Source organism: Naumovozyma castellii, chromosome 4 (genome assembly GCF_000237345.1).
Source record: "Naumovozyma castellii chromosome 4, complete genome".
Taxonomy (NCBI): domain Eukaryota; kingdom Fungi; phylum Ascomycota; class Saccharomycetes; order Saccharomycetales; family Saccharomycetaceae; genus Naumovozyma; species Naumovozyma castellii.
In genome coordinates this window covers 535,346-554,482 of record NC_016494.1, presented here as the reverse complement: position 1 = coordinate 554,482, position 19,137 = coordinate 535,346, and the positions used below count along the sequence as shown (strand labels likewise).

The 19,137-nt window shown below is 36.6% G+C and overlaps 11 protein-coding genes across 11 annotated transcripts; 8 read left to right on the top strand and 3 right to left on the bottom strand.

Moving 5' to 3' along the window:
• Positions 1-238: 238 nt before the first annotated feature.
• PAM18 (Pam18p) lies at positions 239-715 on the top strand (the record flags this gene model as incomplete). The annotated part of the gene is made up of 1 exon (XM_003676185.1): positions 239-715. The coding sequence occupies one exon, from the start codon at positions 239-241 to the stop codon at positions 713-715; it is 477 nt and encodes a 158-aa protein (XP_003676233.1).
• Positions 716-1,181: 466 nt separating this feature from the next.
• Positions 1,182-3,470, top strand: SSK1 (mitogen-activated protein kinase kinase kinase SSK1; the record flags this gene model as incomplete). Its single annotated transcript, XM_003676184.1, has 1 exon — positions 1,182-3,470. The coding sequence occupies one exon, from the start codon at positions 1,182-1,184 to the stop codon at positions 3,468-3,470; it is 2,289 nt and encodes a 762-aa protein (XP_003676232.1).
• A 90-nt stretch (positions 3,471-3,560) lies between these two features.
• Positions 3,561-5,018, bottom strand: SSL1 (TFIIH/NER complex subunit SSL1; the record flags this gene model as incomplete). The annotated part of the gene is made up of 1 exon (XM_003676183.1): positions 3,561-5,018. The coding sequence occupies one exon, from the start codon at positions 5,016-5,018 to the stop codon at positions 3,561-3,563; it is 1,458 nt and encodes a 485-aa protein (XP_003676231.1).
• Positions 5,019-5,575: 557 nt separating this feature from the next.
• On the top strand, positions 5,576-7,180 carry THI73 (Thi73p; the record flags this gene model as incomplete). Its single annotated transcript, XM_003676182.1, has 1 exon — positions 5,576-7,180. The coding sequence occupies one exon, from the start codon at positions 5,576-5,578 to the stop codon at positions 7,178-7,180; it is 1,605 nt and encodes a 534-aa protein (XP_003676230.1).
• Positions 7,181-7,530: 350 nt separating this feature from the next.
• AVT1 (Avt1p) lies at positions 7,531-9,360 on the top strand (the record flags this gene model as incomplete). The annotated part of the gene is made up of 1 exon (XM_003676181.1): positions 7,531-9,360. The coding sequence occupies one exon, from the start codon at positions 7,531-7,533 to the stop codon at positions 9,358-9,360; it is 1,830 nt and encodes a 609-aa protein (XP_003676229.1).
• A 309-nt stretch (positions 9,361-9,669) lies between these two features.
• MPP10 (rRNA-processing protein MPP10) lies at positions 9,670-11,454 on the top strand (the record flags this gene model as incomplete). The annotated part of the gene is made up of 1 exon (XM_003676180.1): positions 9,670-11,454. The coding sequence occupies one exon, from the start codon at positions 9,670-9,672 to the stop codon at positions 11,452-11,454; it is 1,785 nt and encodes a 594-aa protein (XP_003676228.1).
• Positions 11,455-11,784: 330 nt separating this feature from the next.
• On the top strand, positions 11,785-12,552 carry NCAS0D02850 (uncharacterized protein; the record flags this gene model as incomplete). Its single annotated transcript, XM_003676179.1, has 1 exon — positions 11,785-12,552. The coding sequence occupies one exon, from the start codon at positions 11,785-11,787 to the stop codon at positions 12,550-12,552; it is 768 nt and encodes a 255-aa protein (XP_003676227.1).
• A 118-nt stretch (positions 12,553-12,670) lies between these two features.
• Positions 12,671-14,221, bottom strand: MRX12 (Mrx12p; the record flags this gene model as incomplete). Its single annotated transcript, XM_003676178.1, has 1 exon — positions 12,671-14,221. One exon carries the CDS (start codon positions 14,219-14,221, stop codon positions 12,671-12,673), a length of 1,551 nt encoding a protein of 516 aa, XP_003676226.1.
• Positions 14,222-14,540: 319 nt separating this feature from the next.
• On the top strand, positions 14,541-16,622 carry APL1 (Apl1p; the record flags this gene model as incomplete). The annotated part of the gene is made up of 1 exon (XM_003676177.1): positions 14,541-16,622. The coding sequence occupies one exon, from the start codon at positions 14,541-14,543 to the stop codon at positions 16,620-16,622; it is 2,082 nt and encodes a 693-aa protein (XP_003676225.1).
• Positions 16,623-16,747: 125 nt separating this feature from the next.
• YEH2 (sterol esterase) lies at positions 16,748-18,343 on the bottom strand (the record flags this gene model as incomplete). Its single annotated transcript, XM_003676176.1, has 1 exon — positions 16,748-18,343. The coding sequence occupies one exon, from the start codon at positions 18,341-18,343 to the stop codon at positions 16,748-16,750; it is 1,596 nt and encodes a 531-aa protein (XP_003676224.1).
• A 229-nt stretch (positions 18,344-18,572) lies between these two features.
• Positions 18,573-19,064, top strand: IRC25 (Irc25p; the record flags this gene model as incomplete). Its single annotated transcript, XM_003676175.1, has 1 exon — positions 18,573-19,064. The coding sequence occupies one exon, from the start codon at positions 18,573-18,575 to the stop codon at positions 19,062-19,064; it is 492 nt and encodes a 163-aa protein (XP_003676223.1).
• Positions 19,065-19,137: the final 73 nt, after the last annotated feature.

Below are 19,137 nucleotides of genomic sequence, written 5' to 3'. Positions count from 1 at the left end.
CCTTTTCAAACCAAAAAATTTACTATACAGTTATTGAGAGAATAATTAAACCACTACAGTCTTTCTAAACCACTTTCTCTTGTCTTCAACTCTTTTTAAGAGATCCAATTTTATAATATTACGTAAGCAAACCCAACGAGATTTTCGAGAAATTTGAAGATTTCAAAGAACAAGAAAGAACAAGATGACATTGATGACTCGTTAACCCCATTACCACCATCGAGGCGAACTGAGAGCCATGAACGACAGTAACAACAACACCAACACTCTGGAGGTACCGCAACTAGCAATCCCAGGGGAAGCGAGCGGGAGTCCCACCATGACCATATCACAGCCCACCAGCACCAAGAACGGCATGGATCTATACTTTGATGAGGCCATGCAGTACATGGGGAGACACCCTGTGATGACTGGTGTCGCCGCATTCTTGACTTTGTATGCTGCCGCTGGGACTTACAAATCCATCTCTACGAAACTAAATGGTGGGAAGGCTACAGCCACTTTCTTGAAAGGTGGATTCGATGCAAAGATGAACCAGAAGGAGGCCTTGCAGATATTGAATTTGACTGAGAATAAATTGAACATGAAGAAGTTGAAAGAGGTACATAGGAAGATTATGTTGGCCAACCATCCAGATAAAGGTGGTTCTCCATATTTGGCTACTAAGATCAACGAAGCTAAGGACTTCTTGGAGAAGAAATCCGTGAAGAAGTAGACTACTTCATGGTAATATAACAGAACTTGTATATATATATATTACTTTATTACTTACGTACTAATTAGAATAAAATATCGAATCTATTTTAGTTTCCACGGAAAGGAAAGGGTCTTGTTGAAAAACTTAATTTGGGCAAAAAAAGTGAAAAATAGGACAGCACAATCAACAGATTAAATAGACAAACAACAACAACAACAACAACAACAACAACAACCGTATCCATCGTCGAATACTCCCCTGTATTTTTATACCTGCAAAAAAGGCACATATTGTAGAGAATACATTCCTTTAACTCTCATTCATCCCGGGGAACCTAACATTATTTGATTTTCAACCGTTGCTATATTTATCACACCACTAAAAAGATTGCTAGACACATCTTCCAAGACAATTAACTAGATTCGCTCCTTTATAAGACACATTAATACAAATAAAAGAACGACAGAGGAAGAGGCAACTCAAAATGTCCACTAATAAAAATCCCCTATTAAGTTCGATAACATCGAAAAAGAAATTATGGCTTCGAATAGACAACTGTACAGATGAAATAAACGAACCAATCTCTATCACATTCGATGATAATGATTCAGTTGATGATCTGAAAGAAAAAATATTGAAAGAACTTAGTTCAACTCGATGGCGTCAATTTAATGACAAGGCGTCCATTGCCCTCGGCTATTATGAATATAATGATACACCAACAAAGGTTCAAAGAAGACGAACAAGTTCTCCACCCGTAAGTCAATCTCAACAGAAGTTGAAATTCCAATCCGGTCCATTTCAATCGAACGATAAAATCACATTACAACAACCAATACCTACCTCTAAAAGTAACATGTCTCTAACAAGTAACATGTTAAGTCCAGAGAATACGGAAACAAGTCCTCGAAGGGCGCTTTCCACTAGTCCACAAGTACCAGTATCATCGACTAATATACCATTATTAAGATTCCATTCAGCCTCACCAAGTATAAATATCCGTTCCAAATCTCAACGCCACAAGGCTCGTCATAATCATAAACATAATAATAGCAATAATCATTACTATCCTTCACCGACAGGTAGTTCATTCCCTTCTTCTTCATCTTCATCTTCATTATCCTCCCAATACCATCATCACACAAGAACGGCTATTAATATTAATAACAACGATAGTCACCGCCACAGTAATCCTGCATCCTTATATGCGTATAACCATCATCATAACCATAATTATACATTCCATCCTAAGAATATTCACAATAATTCATATTCCAGACCATTGAACCGCACACCTGAATTGCAAACAGATCATCCAATATCTAGGGTCATTTTCGACCCGGAGGAAAAAATCATTGCCATATACACAGAGCTATTCGGTCCCATGGGTTCACAACATTCCTCTGACCCACTATTTATATTTTCAAATCAATTAGAAAATCCAACTCCAAAGGAGGAAGAGGAGGAGAGGGAGGAAGAAGATTTGAAGGAGAAGTCGGTAGACACTGTGGAGCCAACGATAAACAATAATGAGGATAATGAAATAGTATACGGTGATGAGAGCGATCAAAACTCACGAAATACACCCTTTAATGACAATGAAGACGAAGTGGAGCAAGGAAAGAATTTTGTTAATATTCATGATACTGAAGCGAGAGACTATGAACTAATTACAAACGAGGAACAGCTAAGAAGAGTTTCAGAAACAATGGTAGGTGGTGCTGATAATAATCCCGATACACCAAAGCAGGCTATCTTACTTCTGCCGAAGGGTTATCATAGTGATGTTTCATTTAAAGAGAAAACAGTCCCACCGACACCGACACCGACACCAAGGGCAGAGGTAGAGACAGAACATACTTTAGTATCTCCACTAGATAATAATGACACATTTGATGATTCCTCACCCATTCAACAACATCCATTAATGGAACAAGAAGTTGGATTGCTTCATCCCATGTTAGAAAATGAATGGAGGAAAACTGGGTTGTTATCACCTATATCACCTTTAATGGCTGGTTCCATTACTCCACATTATTCAAATTCTTATTCAAATTTATCTCATGATGCGTTATTAAGTGGGATTACCACGACAAGTGAAAAAGTTTTCCCAAAGATTAATGTATTAATTGTAGAAGATAATGTTATCAACCAAGCCATTTTGGGTTCATTCTTAAGAAAACATAAGATCTCTTATAAAGTGGCTAAAAATGGTAAAGAAGCTGTGGATATTTGGAAAGAAGGTGGGTTACATTTGATTTTTATGGATTTACAATTGCCCGTGTTATCTGGTATTGAAGCTGCAAGACAAATTAGAGCCTTTGAGAAGGAAAATGGTATTGGCATTCAAGAACATTCAAATTCTTTAAAGAAAAACAAAACAAAGGCACCCGTGATTATTGTTGCATTGACTGCATCCAATTCACAAGATGATAAGAGAAACGCATTAATTTCCGGTTGTAATGATTATTTGACGAAACCAGTAAACTTACATTGGTTAAGCAAAAAAATTACCGAATGGGGATGTATGCAAGCATTGATTGATTTTGATAGTTGGAAACAGGGACAGAGTAGAATGACAGACAGCGTTATAGCTAAATCTCCGCATAAGATAAATCCAAAAGTGAACAAAAGTACGGCTTCAATTTTTAACAGTATGGATAAAGATGAAAGCAAAGTATATTCAAACAGCAATAATGGCAGCAACAACAAAATACACGAGAAACATAAAAGTGTTCCTAGTATCATTGTAGATACAAATTATAGAGAGTGACGTTATAAATAAATTACGTATGAAATATATAGACAATACATAGTAATAATTACTTACTTCTAAACATGCATGTATCATCAATGCAACGTCCTAAATAATAGTTGGTTTAGATTCACAACCAGGACAATTATGAAGAATTTCATGAATAAAGACATCACAATCAATACAAAAATCTTTCTTACAACTGTCACATCTATATCGAGAACTTGTTAATAGTTTCCCAGTCTTTTGATTCTTCAGTATTGGGAAGACTAATTGACAACTGAAACAATTTTCTGTTGGGAAAGTTTCTGTGGCTGGAACTTCTACAAAGGTCTTTAGGGGCATTAGATGATGATATGATCTTGCCAAATGTGTGGACAGAATTAACATAAGATCGCAACAGGGGCACACAGTAGGCAATGAACAAACTTTACTATGACAACTAGGACAAAAATACCCGCCGTACACCAATTTTGAATGACAAGCGCAGAAACTAGGTGTATCTTCAAATATTCTCGTTGGGAACCCCATCTTCACAAGGGTAAATCCTTTATTAATTTTATTTACTGGCAGAGGGGTAACGGCTTCATCAAATAGTTCTTTGAAATGCGTCTCGTCTAATAGGATCTTATAAAATGAATCATCTCCATAGTTTGTCGCCTTACATAACTCTTTGCAGATGGCAACCTGGGCAGATAACCCAATAACTTTAACACGGATCTTCTCCTGAACTAAAGAATTTATGGTTTGATGTATATCCCCAGGGTCTGTACTAGATAAAGAACCAAATATTATTAACACTTCTCTTGTACAATGGGCGGGAACCGGTAACAATAAACCTCTTGCCATTTCCAATGCATTCTGTAGAGAAGGGTTTCCAGCAGGTTCTTGCTTCCTAATTGCTTTCAAAGCATCAATATGATCCTGAGGATTCCCACTGACTTGACTTACTAAATGAGCCAGACCATTCCTCATTATTACTATCCCAATTTGAGAGATTGGATTCTGATCGAAGAATTCATGGATGAAATCGATGGCATACTGGATCATCATAGCATGACGAGTGGGTCTAAGATCCTTCTCAACCATTGCCTCACTACAATCCAAAGTTAAGATCAAAGTTCTAATGATACCTCTTTGATAAGGTGTGACAATTTTCTTTGCCGTTCTCTTTTTCCTTGCCTCAATAATACTAGCCACGAGAGACGCCATATCATTTTCTTCATCTACAGTCACCAAGTCCCATGATCTTTTAATTTCATCTTCCCAGGCATACCCACCATTAGCACCTAGCAGATTTTTATTACCTGAGGCTGCCTTTTTCTTCCTATTGTGGGATAATCTTCGTCTCGATGCATTTCTATCTCGATCATGCGTGTCAGGTCTATCATCCCTATCTTCACGATGTGTCCTTTTAGTTTTCACACGTGGGACTGCATCTTCGTCATCAGCATCATCGTCGTTATTAAAATGCACCACTTTCTTCTTTTCTCTCCCAGTGACAATTTGGCTTTCACTTTCTGAATCCTCATCCGAGACCACAGGTATAACAGGAGCGCCGGCCATGATGAGTGTGTGTGCTAGTTTAGTGTCAGTCCTCTCAGTTCCTACAGTTGCTACGTTTAAGGGTGTCTGCGAGCAAGGCCAACTTTTAGCTCACTCATCCATTCTTCTCATAGACAAGAGTTTTCCATGATCCGGTTATGGCTGCTACCCTGCTATTACCGAATTTTCATTTTTCCAAAAACGCATAGTTGTCAGATCCCGCACTTTGCATAAATGTTTTGTTCCCTATTGTGAATTTTGCGTTTCTCGAGGACCATCATCTCTCTTCTCGGCCGAGAAACAACTAGAATAACCATCTGGAAGAGTCCCAGGAACACCATATCTGCAAGAGTTCCACTGGAAGGGACCCCAGCATCTGGTGGACCACACCTTTTATTCAATTATACTGCTCGAGCATTTATTAGTTTATGCTCTCTAACTCATCGCATCACGAAAATCTTTTTCAATATAAAGTCTGCACTATTATTTGATCCATATTTGAAGTATCTTTCTCATTCTTTTCCCATTCTCCCTTTCTTTGTTACTTCCAACAATACATCAGTCAAATTATTGCTCCTATGAAAGATTCCACACTTGTTTCTGAAACTTCAGATATCGAAAAGGATAACCACGAAGTTGTCACATCCTCGTCACTATCGGTTTCCAACCACTCTACTAGAGATAGTTCAGAGGTGGATGTTGCGCTACTGTTTTTGAAGGAAAATGGACTAGATTCAGAAACTAATTCAAGAAAGAATGACGAATCTGAATTGGAAAAGGTCGAAGATCCTAATGCCATCTTCTTCGGTGCCCACAAATTAGATCCTAAAGTGCTACGTAAAGTCGATATGTTCATCCTACCGTTCCTTTGTTGCATTTATCTATTAATGTTCTTGGATAAAGCCTTGTTAAATTACGCTGCATCCATGGGGATTAAGAAACATTTGAAAGGTGATGAGTTTTCCAATTTGGGTACGATTTTTTCTGCTGCATACATTTTCATGGAACCCATTGTCACTTATTTGATCCAAAAATATCCAATCTCAAAAGTCTTAAGTGTATTCATCACCACTTGGGGGATTGTCTTAACATGTCATTGTGCCTGTAAATCATATGCTTCATTAATGATCGTCCGTACTTTACTGGGGTTGTTTGAAGCTTCCAGTGCGGTCGGATGTATAGCCATCAGTGGTATGTACTATACTAAATCTGAGCAAAGTGCAAGAATTGGTTTCTGGGCTATTCAAGCTGGTACTGGGTATATCGTTGGTGGTTTGATATCTTTTGGTTTCTTGCATTACCATGGCACTGAATTCACTTCATGGCAAATTATGTTCTTAGTCGTTGGGCTAGTCACCATCGTCTTTGGTATTATTACTTTCTTTTACTTGCCAGATAATGTTACAAACGCTTGGTTCTTAACTCAAGAAGAAAAAATCCAAGTTGTTGAACATATTAGAAGCAATCAAACTGGGCTAGAAAATAAAAAATTTAAGAAAGAACAAATTAAAGAATTATTCTTAAAGGATAAATTAACGTACCCAATGTTATTGCTAACCGCCTGCTCCCAAATCTCCACAGGTGCCATTGGTACATTCTCTACCACCATTACAGCTACTTTTGGTTTCGATAGTTATCAAACTGCTCTATTGCAACTACCAATCGGTGCCATTACTGCTTTAATTATCCTAATCACCACTCAAATGATTTCACGTTGGGGAAACATCACTTTGGTCACTACTTCGATGTACATCCCAGCCATAATCGGTTGTATTGTCATGTTAGCATTACCATTATCCCATAAAGTGGGTAATCTGCTCTCATTATATTTGTTATACAGTGGTTCATGTGTCATTACCAATATTTACATTTGGAATTCTTGTAACACCTCTGGTTATTCCAAGAGAGTCATGAGAAATGCAATTACCATGATTGTTTACAACGTTTCCTGTATTGTAGCTCCACAAATGTTCAGACAGTATTCTGCTCCAAGATATATCCCCGCAAAGATTGCTCTATTGGTGACCCAAGCCGTTTGCATCCCATTACAATTATACATCGGATATATTTGTAAAAAGGAGAACCAGAAGAGGGATAGAGAGCAAGAAGGCAAAGAAGTAAAGAAATATCAATTCTTGGATATGACAGATATCGAGAATAGAAATTTCAGATATATCTATTAATTATTCCTTCATCCACTGTTCCATATATTCCTTAATTTTAAAACTTTGTATAAAACTAATTTTTGATAGATAGATAGACTTAATCAACGCAACTTTTATTAAAAAGGCATAAACTAATCTTTAAATATCACCTGAAATTTTTAAATACTGTCCATTGTACGCCTTGTAGAGGAAAAGCGGAGAACGCGAAACTCTAACAACTCAGATAAGTTGATCGGGACACCTCTGAACAGATAACGATAGACTTTTATTGGTCATCATTGTATTCACTGCCTTATAAAAAGTACTCAAGGGTGTTAATAAGTGTAAATTAACACGTAGCCCCCATTCAAATCTGCAACCGAAGAACAATGCCTTCAGATTCCGAAGAACAACCATTAACAAACCACGACAACGATAACAGTAGGTCTCAGATTCATTACATATCTATCCCAATAAACAATAACTCGGAATTTGCAATAACAGATAGTGATGGAAACTCTCCAGGTAACCCAGAGGCATTCACAACAAGAAGACAATCTATCTTGGATCAACCGATAGGTTCCTTCAGAGGGGTCAACTCTCTTAGTAGATTTGCTACATCTTTGAGAAGAGCAAATTCTTTTAGAAATATTGAAGTTAATCCTGATGTGGAACGTTCATTCTTTAAAGACTCTATTGATGAGACTTATGATCCTGATACCATGGCACCAGCCCATGAGGGAAGAAGATTATCAATTACTATTAATAATGCGGCTGCTAACTTATCTTTACGCCCCTCAATTCCAAACTTGGATATGCAAGATACTACTATAGATGACTATGGTTCCATGGCAACAGGAGTATCAGGTATTGGGGTTGAAAACCAATCAATTTTACATCCTTCGAGATCTCTAGCTGAATTAATAAGCAATGCAAATTTTGACATATCAAGCATAACAGGTGTTGAATCAATCACGCTTAAACAGATTGAAGGGAAAGACGGGAACGTTGTCACACTTATTGCTGGTCAATCCACTGGCCCACAAACAATTTTTAATTCTATTAATGTTTTGATTGGGATTGGGTTGTTAGCACTACCATTAGGTTTAAAATATGCCGGCTGGGTTATTGGCCTTCCATTACTAATGACATTTGCATTTGGAACATTCTGCACTGCTGAACTGTTATCCAGATGTCTAGATACAGATCCAACTCTAATGTCATATGCAGACTTGGGTTATGCAGCATTTGGAAGTAAGGGACGTGCACTTATTTCTTGCTTATTTACAACTGATTTATTAGGATGCGGAGTTTCTTTAATCATCTTATTTGGTGATTCTTTGAATGCATTATTCCCAGCTTATTCCGTAACTTTCTTTAAGATCGTTGCATTCTTCATTGTGACACCACCTGTGTTTATGCCATTGAGTTTTCTTTCAAATATTTCATTGTTAGGCATATTATCGACAATTGGAACTGTTTTTATCATATTTTGTTGTGGATTATATAAACATGACTCTCCAGGTTCTTTAATAGAACCAATGGATACTCACTTATGGCCATCCGACTTCAAGAGTTTTTGTCTCTCTATCGGATTACTTAGTGCATGTTGGGGTGGCCATGCTGTGTTTCCAAATTTGAAAACTGATATGAGACACCCAACTAAGTTTAAGGAATGTTTAAAGACTACTTACAAGATAACTTCCATTACAGACATCGGGACAGCTGTTATTGGTTTCTTAATGTTTGGGAACCTGGTCAAAGATGAAGTTACAAAGAATGTTTTGTTACTGAAAGGATATCCAAATTTTGTATATGTTCTGATCTCGGCATTGATGACTGTAATCCCCATTGCAAAGACTCCATTGAATGCGAGACCAATAATTTCTGTTCTAGACGTTCTGTTCAACGTCCAAGCTGCCGAATCAAAATATACAGGAAAAAAATTGAGTTTAGCCAAATTATTGAACTGGTTCAATTGTATTTTCGTTAATTTTCTCTTTGTGACAATCGCTATAATCTTTCCTGCATTTGATAGGATCATCGCATTTTTAGGTGCTGGACTTTGTTTCATGATCTGCCTGATCTTGCCTTGTTTGTTCTATTTGAGAATTTGTGCAACCACCATCAAACCATGGGAGCGAATTGCATGCTATTTTACCATTTGCATCAGCATTGTTCTTTCCGTACTTGGTGTAGGTGCAGCTATCCTTTCATAACAAGCCAACTCTTTTCACATATCATCTATTCCAAAAGGGATATTATTTTTATGAATCAACAACTCTTTTGCATGTATAATGTTATATACGTATCGTCCTCATGTGGACGAATTTATGTAATTTCTGACACTGCATACATAGGAAGCATTAATTTTATTTCGCGTGTTCCTCTGCATTTAGATTTTTGAAAAGCGATGAGCTCTAAACTTGAAAAAACTTGAAAAATTTTATTGACTATGGAAGAGTTTCAATAGGACCAACTATTAAAGAAGAACAGAATAATCAAAGAGTCATCGACAGGTTATAAACATGTCAACATTCATTGATACAATAAAGGAAACATCTCTTGATATTATATCAAAGGAGGCCTCCGAACCGCTAGGATTGGTCAAAAATTATATGGATTTAGTTCTCAAGAAATATAAGGAATCGTCAAATACTAAAACCGCCATCGATGAAATATCAGTGGATGGACTGGATGCAAACCAAGTATGGTGGCAAACTAAGATGGTTGTTGATAGTACTCAGGTAGATTTAATGAACGACATTCAGGAGATGAAGGCAATTATGAACCCAAAGAATGAAGGCATTACTGATGATAGCGATGGTGATTCAATAGAGGAAAAGCAAAGCGAGGAAAGCGAAGATGAAGGATCAGATGTTGAACTTAATGAAGAGGAGGAGGAAGAGGAGGAGAATGAAGAAGATGTTATAGACGCTGATTTACAAATTTCTAGCGAATCGAATGACGAGGCATTCCCAGAATCAGCACCAAAATCTGATCTAGATGACGACAGTAATGAGGGCACTAGCCCTGAAATTGATTCTGCAAATGGTGTTGACGATGCTTTTTTTAACCTAGAGGAATTTAACAAACAAACTTTAGCACAGGAAGCAGCAAACCCAGATGAACTGGACCATAATGGGGAAGATGGAGATGAGGATATAGATTATTTTGCTGATATACCCTCGGAGGAGGATGAAGAGGCTATATATTACGATGATTTCTTCGACAAACCAACAGAAAAAAAGAGATTGACACATTCAAAAGATGATGACTTGAGGGAATTAGATGATGAAGACTATGATTCTGCCATGAACTCAGCTAAGTTAGACTTATTTGAAGAGGATAACTATGAGCAGGATAACGCAGAAACTGAACTAGAAGGTGAACAGGTAGGACAATCTAAACTCTCGACATTCGAAAAACAGCAATTGGAAATCCAAAAGCAAATCGAAAAACTAGAAGATGAAGCTATTGCGGAAAAGAAATGGGCCTTAAAGGGTGAAGTGAAAGCTAAGGATCGTCCAGAGGATGCCTTATTAACGGAAGATCTCGAATTTGAAAGGACAGCCAAGCCGGTCCCAGTAATAACTGCAGAAATTACAGAATCACTTGAAGATATGATTAGAAGAAGAATTCAAGATGAAAAATTTGACGATTTGGCAAAGAGAACGATAAATGACCTTTCTGAGAGACAGAGGAAGCCTAAATTCGAACTAAGTGATGCAAAGTCTTCAAAATCTTTGGCTGAATTATATGAAAATGATTATAATGGCATCCCTGATGATTCTGAAATTAGTGAGGAATTACAGAAGGCTCATGAAGAGATTACTGAAATGTTTACCAATCTAAACTACAAACTTGATGCTCTCTCGTCCGCACATTTCGTACCAAGACCAGCACAAAAGGCATTAGAAGTTAGAGTTGAGTCAGCTGCCGTGACTATGGAGGATGCTCAGCCATTGACCATGTCCTCAGCGTCTACTTTGGCTCCACAAGAAATTTATAAGGTTGGAAAATCAGATAACCAAAATGAGATTAGATTGAAGAACGGTACCCTTTTGTCGAAGGATGAGTTAACAAGAGAAGATAAGAATAGATTGCGTAGAGCAATGAAGAGAAGGAGATCAAAGAAACAGTCTTCCGACTCTGTACAACCTAGTAAAAAGAACAAAAGAAACGATGTTATTGAAACGCTATCAAAAGCCAAAAATCTTACAGTCATTAATCAAAAAGGTGAGAAACATGATGTTAAAGGGAATGTCAAGCGTGGGGAAACGTCAAACAAAGGGGGGAATGTTAAGCTTTAGATTATTTTTTTTGTAGAAAATAGCGAACAAAATTTTGAGAGAGACTGATAAATTGGGAAATTGCATTGCACAATTGTATACTAGAAACTTCTCTTTACATATTTACGTACTTATTTAGAGATAAGAATCTTATGTGTAGAACCATGAGTTAAGTTATTTCGTAGGCATAGCCATTATTATCTTCTGGCAATATAAGGCGTTACGTTAAATGCAAGAACGGAGAAATACCCTGGCAAGAAAAAATTCCCCATCTTGATTTATTTTGAACAACAAAAAGAGCAAAAAGTATAGGAGCAGAATGCACAGTACTTGAAAGAAGCAAAAACTAGCATGAAATTGATTATAGTAGATCCTAGCACATGCAAGAAAGATGATCTGAAGTTAACTGATCGTGAGTCAGAGGGTGTAGCCAAAGCTCTCAAACGTAACAAGAGGGCAAAGAGTCGAAGAATCAAGCATAATAAATCAATAACATTTCAAAGGTATGACCCAAACGATCCCTTTTGTCAGGAAGGAGGGCACCAAAGAGCTGAACACCGAGGGCATGAAGAATCCAATTATTTAGAAAAGAGCAGTCCAAAATATCTGTTAAAGGATCCATTAATAATAAAGAGTGATCCCCAATATAAGTCTAATGGAGCCGTACTTTTAAGTAGCAGAAGGTTGTTAAACACCATTGAAGCTAGAAATATGTTTCATCTTTCCTTTGTGAACACTTCTAAGCAAAATATCAATTCATTAGAAAATAATATTAGTGAGTCACTTATAAAGCAAAGGACCTATGAACCAGAGAAAGGAATATCATTTTACCTCAAGGACCAGGAGGAAGAAATGGTACCATCATTTGTAGTTGGTCATGTTCCTAAAAAAAACGGCAGTGACGAATATCTTTCAAAATCAGGCATAAAAAAAGTTGCAGGAGAGGCTACCTCTTTAAATTCACCTGATAAAAATAGTGCACCCACCTCAATTTCTGACATCCTTCCATTTAAAACAAGAATATTTGATTCTAATACCGTAACAACCACCAGAAGATTGTCCCGAGTTCCAAATATTAGGAAATGCTCTAGCTTTAAATTTAAACTGATACGAAAATAAGAAGCGAATATTCGGTTTCCTAAACTACATTTTATATATTCTATCTAAGTAACTTATTTCAACAGGTAACATCTTTTGCAAAAATCATGCATGCTATCTTCATTTCCAATAATTGAGCTCATATCGTCTTTAATAAAGCCAAAATTTCTTCATCTACGATTTCTTTCACGTCCCCATTCTCAACAGCATCTCCATATTTAGCCATAAGTTTCTTAATCTCAGTTACCGATGGAAGACCCGTTATAACCCGCTCTCCTACTGCACCATCAAATATTACACGAGCAAAGTCGATGTCTTGTTTAGACAAGTACGCTAAAATCAACGATTGTGTGACTAAATCACTAGGTGCCATGCCAGTAACGTCGTCTTTTTCTCTACTCAATGTTTGGATCTTTGAATTGTAAAGGTCAAGAGATTTGGCAACATCAAACTTCGCATTTGCTAGTATTAACACACGTAACATTGTAATGACCATTTTTGGTGATTTAATATTTTCGCAGAACGCTTCCGCATATTGCAATAACGACTCGTTGGACGTTCTATAACTCTGGAAGGCCAATACCTTGAAAGTTTCAAACATTAGTTCCTCCAAATGATCTGGGAACTTGGAGAGGTAAATCTCATGGAAATCAAAAAACGATGGTACATCATTCCGGTACATACCTAAAATCCGTAAAATGGATTTTGCAAATAAAATTTCAGTTGTATCTAAGTTTTCCTTTTGAATGTTGTCCATAAGGTCATTAAAAAGATTTGTAGTTAATATGGTTTCCCTTATCTCAATATTTTGGGCAAATGGTTCTTTCAAAATCAGGCTGCCTTCGCTTTGTAATAGGTCATTTAACAATTTGTTAGCCTCCAATTCATCAGCTGAAAGTTTGATATTGGTGTTTTCCCCAATACTCTTAAGGAGTCTCAACAGTAGCTGTTTATCGTCTTTATATTCATCAAAAGAGTAGGACTTTGCCACCCAATAATATTGACTAGCTGTGAGTTCGCCTACTTTTTTCATGAGAATTGTTATTGGGACATACTTCAGAACTAAAGGCAAAGTATACGAAATGTTTTTGTCAAGCATAGCAAGTGCTAGCTTCTCCAGCAACTCCGGTTTTACAGAATCTTTAGAAGCGATCATGTCAAGTATAATCAGACTGTGGGCAACATCAGAAACATCCATTGTCTTCTTCTCATCTTCCAGGTCGGCCGCATCGAATGTGATCACCTTCTCCAGAAGGGTAGTAAGTATGGAATCTGGGATGTTTGGTAACTCGGCGTAATATTTACAGAATAATTCCCAAGAACTGCTTACTCTACCTGGGTTATTTTTAATAATCTCTATAAAAGAATTAATGGATAGAGGCTGATTAATTTTTTTCAGTTGTTTGGAATGCATTGTGGCAATTCCAAAATCATATTTAGTTAACTCTTCAATTATCTTATTATGAATAACAGAGTGTTGTTCTTTCGGTAACGATGAGGTCTCCAAAATTGGTTCTAAACTCTTAGATAGTAGATATGGCTCTAGTTCCTCGACGTTGTTTGGTAATCGCCTTCTCAACTCATTGAAACATGGATCAGAGAATAGCTTCTTATATGATAATAGCAAATTCTTGTCAAGTGCTCTAAAATATTTCGCTGAAACGAAAAAGCTCCTTTTAAAGACCAACATCAACTCAATAGTTTGATGCCTCCTTACAATTGCTTTTTAGCAGAGTTTGATAACTGTATGCAAACCAAGTTTCATTGCGAATATTTTGAATAGCGCTCGTAGTCATATTTTTATGACCCAGTCAAATCTGCAGTTAAATCTTGAAAAATTATTTTATTTTTTTCTGTGAGAAAATGAAACTCACAAATCAATATTCGAAAGGGATTTTAACTAGATTTCAAAGAAATAGGGGCAGACATAGACGTGATACTTTAAAAAGAATCAGAATTAACGTTTTAACGTATATATTTATTTATCAAGAACTTAATTACCTAACCCAATGTCGGATCAAAGAATCTTTACCAGGTATAGAGCAAGTGAAATTAGAACTGATCTACAAAACATTGATATAAAGAAATTGAAATCAAGCGCAACCAAAAGGAAAAATGCCTTAAAGAAAATAATTGCTAATATATCATTGGGAAATTATGGCGAAATGCTTGAACTACTCCCAGAAATACTTTCATTTTGGCAAATTGAAGATGATTTTGAAGTGAAAAGAATATGCCATGAATACGCTAGATCCTTAGGTTCAATTAAACCAAAAATTACTGATGATATCCTACCCTTTGTGTTGCAGGACTTAAAATCCAGGAATGAACATCTTCAAATAATGGCTCTTCGAACTCTAGTATTCATCCCATCTGCATCATTTACAAACGAGGCTTTCAAATTTATTATATCTATGGTAAATCGCCGCAATGCGTCAGAAGAATTGACAAAAACGGCATTATTTGCACTAATCCAATTAGATGATTTGAATCATAATAAAGTTACTGACCTTTTTAATATCATACATGATACCATTCAGCAAAGGTCGGATAATCCTAGTATTCAGGTTGCAGCATTACATACACTTTACGCAATCCATGAAAAACATACTGATATGAAACCTCTGCAAATAACCGTTGAATCCTGCTTTGATTTAGTAGAGAGGTTATCGGAACTAAATGAATGGGATAAAGGTCTTTTACTAGAGGCTTTAACAACAGCTGTAGTTCCACAAACCCATGCTGACTCATACGACCTCATTGATATTGTTCTACCTCAGCTTCAGCACGTAAATACATTTGTGGTTCTTAATACCTTTAAATTTGTTATCTACCTGCTCAACTACGTTGATAGCGTAAGCGAAAACATTGTTAAGAGATTATCAAATTCCATCATTGCACTTTTAAATAAAGCTCCCGAGTTACAGTTTTTGGTGTTAAGAAACGTGATCCTTCTGTTGTTAAGCAGAGAGAAACCGTTATTGGATTTAGACGTTTCTTATTTCTTTGTTGAATTTAATGATCCAATATATATAAAAGATACAAAACTGGAATGCCTTTATTTACTTGCGAATCAAGACACTTTATCTCAAATTTTAGAAGAATTGGAACAATATGCAACTGATATTGACATTCAAATGTCGCGAAAGGCAATACGAGCAATCGGGAACCTAGCGGTGAAACTTGACGAAAATGCAGCCACCGATTGCTTTAATCTCTTACTTCATCTACTAGAATTTGGAGTAGATTATGTGGTACAAGAGATTATATCAGTCTTTAGGAATATACTAAGAAAATACCCAGACAAATTTAGGTCAAGCATAAGGGAGATAGTAAAGTATACCGATGCTGTTCAAGAACCGGAGTCAAAGAATGCTATGATTTGGATTGTCACGCAATATGCAGACTTTCTACCAGATTATATTACTGTTTTTGAGAAACTTAATTCATCATTTATGGAGGACCCGTTAGAAGTGCAATTCTCGATATTAAATTCTAGTATTAAACTTTTTATGAAGTTTCCTACTCCTGAAACAAAACAGCTTAGTGGTGATGTTCTTAGGACTTGTGTGGATATGGTGAATAATCCGGATCTAAGGGCCAGGGCTTTGATGTATCAAAGACTAATCCAATTGGCTAATTCACAATACGGTCCATATGCAGCACTGGACAATTCTTTGCATGAAATTGTAGATTCTAACCTTCCCCTTATCGAACTAAATTCAAAACTGGATCCGCTTGTACTTGAAGAACTAGCGTTGAATATAAGTTCTGTCACCTCCGTGTATTTAAAACCAACTTCCCAAATTTTTAGGCTGAACAGAACGAAATTTTTACCCCAAAGTCCTGTTCTTTTAGCTGATAAAAATAAACTGACAATTAATGATGGTCCTTCATTTTCCAGAGATCGTGCCGACTCAAAAGCTAAATCGCTTCCTAAGAGAACTCCAACCATGAGTGATTACGATAAACCTGCCGAGAAGGTGAACCAACTAAGAGGAAAAATGAAGTCAAGCTCGTCTTCTCCATCAAAGTTAGTTCGTAAACCATCAATGTTGATGAAAAGATTGTCAATGAAGCGTCCGTTCTGACCGTGCTTTTGTAATCGATGATTTAGTTTGTTTCTTATGTCTATAAACTTATATTATAAATAGCATGTAATTATTTATTACTTCTTCTATTACTAATACTGAGTCTAGAATGCGGGGATTTATTTTTAGCTTTCAAATCCATTACCCTTTTCAGTAGGTTCTCTTAAGTGCTTGATCATTGGTTCCCCAATCCTCTCAATAACATCGTGTGCCCAAAGAACATCAAGATGTGAATATTCGTCAATGTACCAAATGTTGAAAATATCATGTGACTCATGATGAATAAAATGATTTATTAACCTCTCTCCATCAACTAATCTGTCTTGCCTCGGTATAAACATCAAGATATTCGGAATCTTATCTTTTGTTCGCTGTTTACCAGGTGCCTGGAAAGAAACGTCAGCACCTGGTGTCTGTCCATCTACAGGAAACCATATTTCGTTATCCGGAAAAATCTTTTCAGAATTATGTTTAAAGCTTGTTTTCGTAGGATCTGAACTTAGCCACCATTGCATTAGCTTAACAGATATATGAACAGGAGAAAACAGAAAATTACGATCTCTTAGGATTCTGTCCCAAAGTACATCATTCCAATCAAACATATAGTTAAACATAATATAGGAGAAAAATGAAAATAGTTTCGAACCCACCATAAGTGATCGCATAGCCATCATCATAGGAATAAATGATTTAGTTCCAAATACCCATGGGTTGTCTATACCTAGGGCCATAAATTTAACGAATGCTTTCTCATCCAAAAGTGGTCCTGGATAAACTGCTGGCGCCAAAGCCACATAATTTTCCAGCTTGTCGATTAATTTGAACCTATCATCGTATAGGTTGTCCCCATTAACTAAGCCCATAAACCCTTGTGTGGTACCTTGTGAATGTGAAACTAATGTTAGTTTCTCAAATTTGGTTTGGGCTAGAGTATATTCCACCAAAGCCTTCAAATCATACTTGACCATTTCGTTTAGATCCCAATCCCACTTCTTTTTCTTATCATTGCCAAGCTTTTCCATATTCCATTTGGCCTTTAATCCGCACCGATTGTTTCCTAACCAAACATCGTAACCTGAATCATGTAAAAAATATGCTAACGATTTCCTGCCGCATGATGCAAATGCACCACTGCTCTGTAAAAGGCCGTGTAACATCAGAATTGGATATGTATCCTTCTTATTTTTACCTTCTGTCTTCAAGGATTTTAAGTGCCAGAGATCAATAATAAACCCGTCGTCTGTTTCAACTTCAAACTCTTCAATATCAATGCCGTACTGGCGATAGTAATACTTCAAATCAGGAACTAGTTTTCGGTCTTCATTTGTTAATATGTCGGCAAACGGATTCTCCTGTTGACTGTACTTAACCTGCGAAGTAATTGGGTGTGATGATGTGTGTGGATTTGATGCTGCTGTAGTAATAGTATGGTCGTATTCGATATGGTTCTCTTCATCATCCTCCAAATCTAGAGGAGTTTCCGATGATATGGAAGAAAAAGAGGGATTCCTCCCCTTCTGATATCTTCTTGTGGGATATCTTTTGTTGTTTGGTGGTTTAATGTTTGTATGAGACGATCTTGTATCTCTTGGATCAAAGAGTTTTTTCACATGGACAGTTACATAGTTATGCCATAAGGATAAAACGAACAGTACTCCCAGAAAACAGTTCAAAATAATAGCAGAAATAATCCCATGAAATACGTCCAGAATATGCCCCATCAGTTTAGAGCTCAACAAGTTTCTTCCTTCATAGTCTTTTTAAGATCATAAACGTATATCAGTTTATAAGCTTTTGTTTTTGTTGATAATATCTTTCTCTGCGCGAAATTCATTTTCCGTGAAAACATTAGAAGAATTGTGATGGTTTCTCCCATTTGAACTCGTTGGTACTTTGACCCGATTCATGTATCATTAACCCTTCCTGGCCTACAATTTTCGACATAATTAAATGACTTCTTTTCAACTACAGAAGGATTTTCCATCTACTCTTATTGAATCATCACCCGAGTTAAGTTTAAATGCTATCCACTTCAGTAATCAGATACTTATTCAAATTCGTCTCGATAGCGAATTAGACTCCGCATATGAAGTGACCGAGCAAGGGTTAGCTGAAATGGAGGGAGTTAACTCAGAATTGGGTTACACAAACAATGTAGAAGAATCTAATGATGATACTCAATTAGCAAATGACGATCTATCAACCTACCATATCGTTGGTAAACTTGGCGATCCAGATAACTCTAAATTAAAGGTAGTATGTTCCCAAATTGCCAAATTGTATAATACTGTCATTATACCGAATTTGGGCATGGAGAAGTGTCCCATACTGATATCAATCAGCAGCAAGCTTTGGAGAACGCAAAATGAGGCAACCCACGCTAATGATTTCGGTAAACTTGTATTTCTGTTGGGGAGTATTAAAGAGATGTATACTATATAGTTCTAGCAGGATGTTCAATTAATGTCAATTGATGAAAGGTAATAGTATTCTACATACAATCTATATTTTCTAT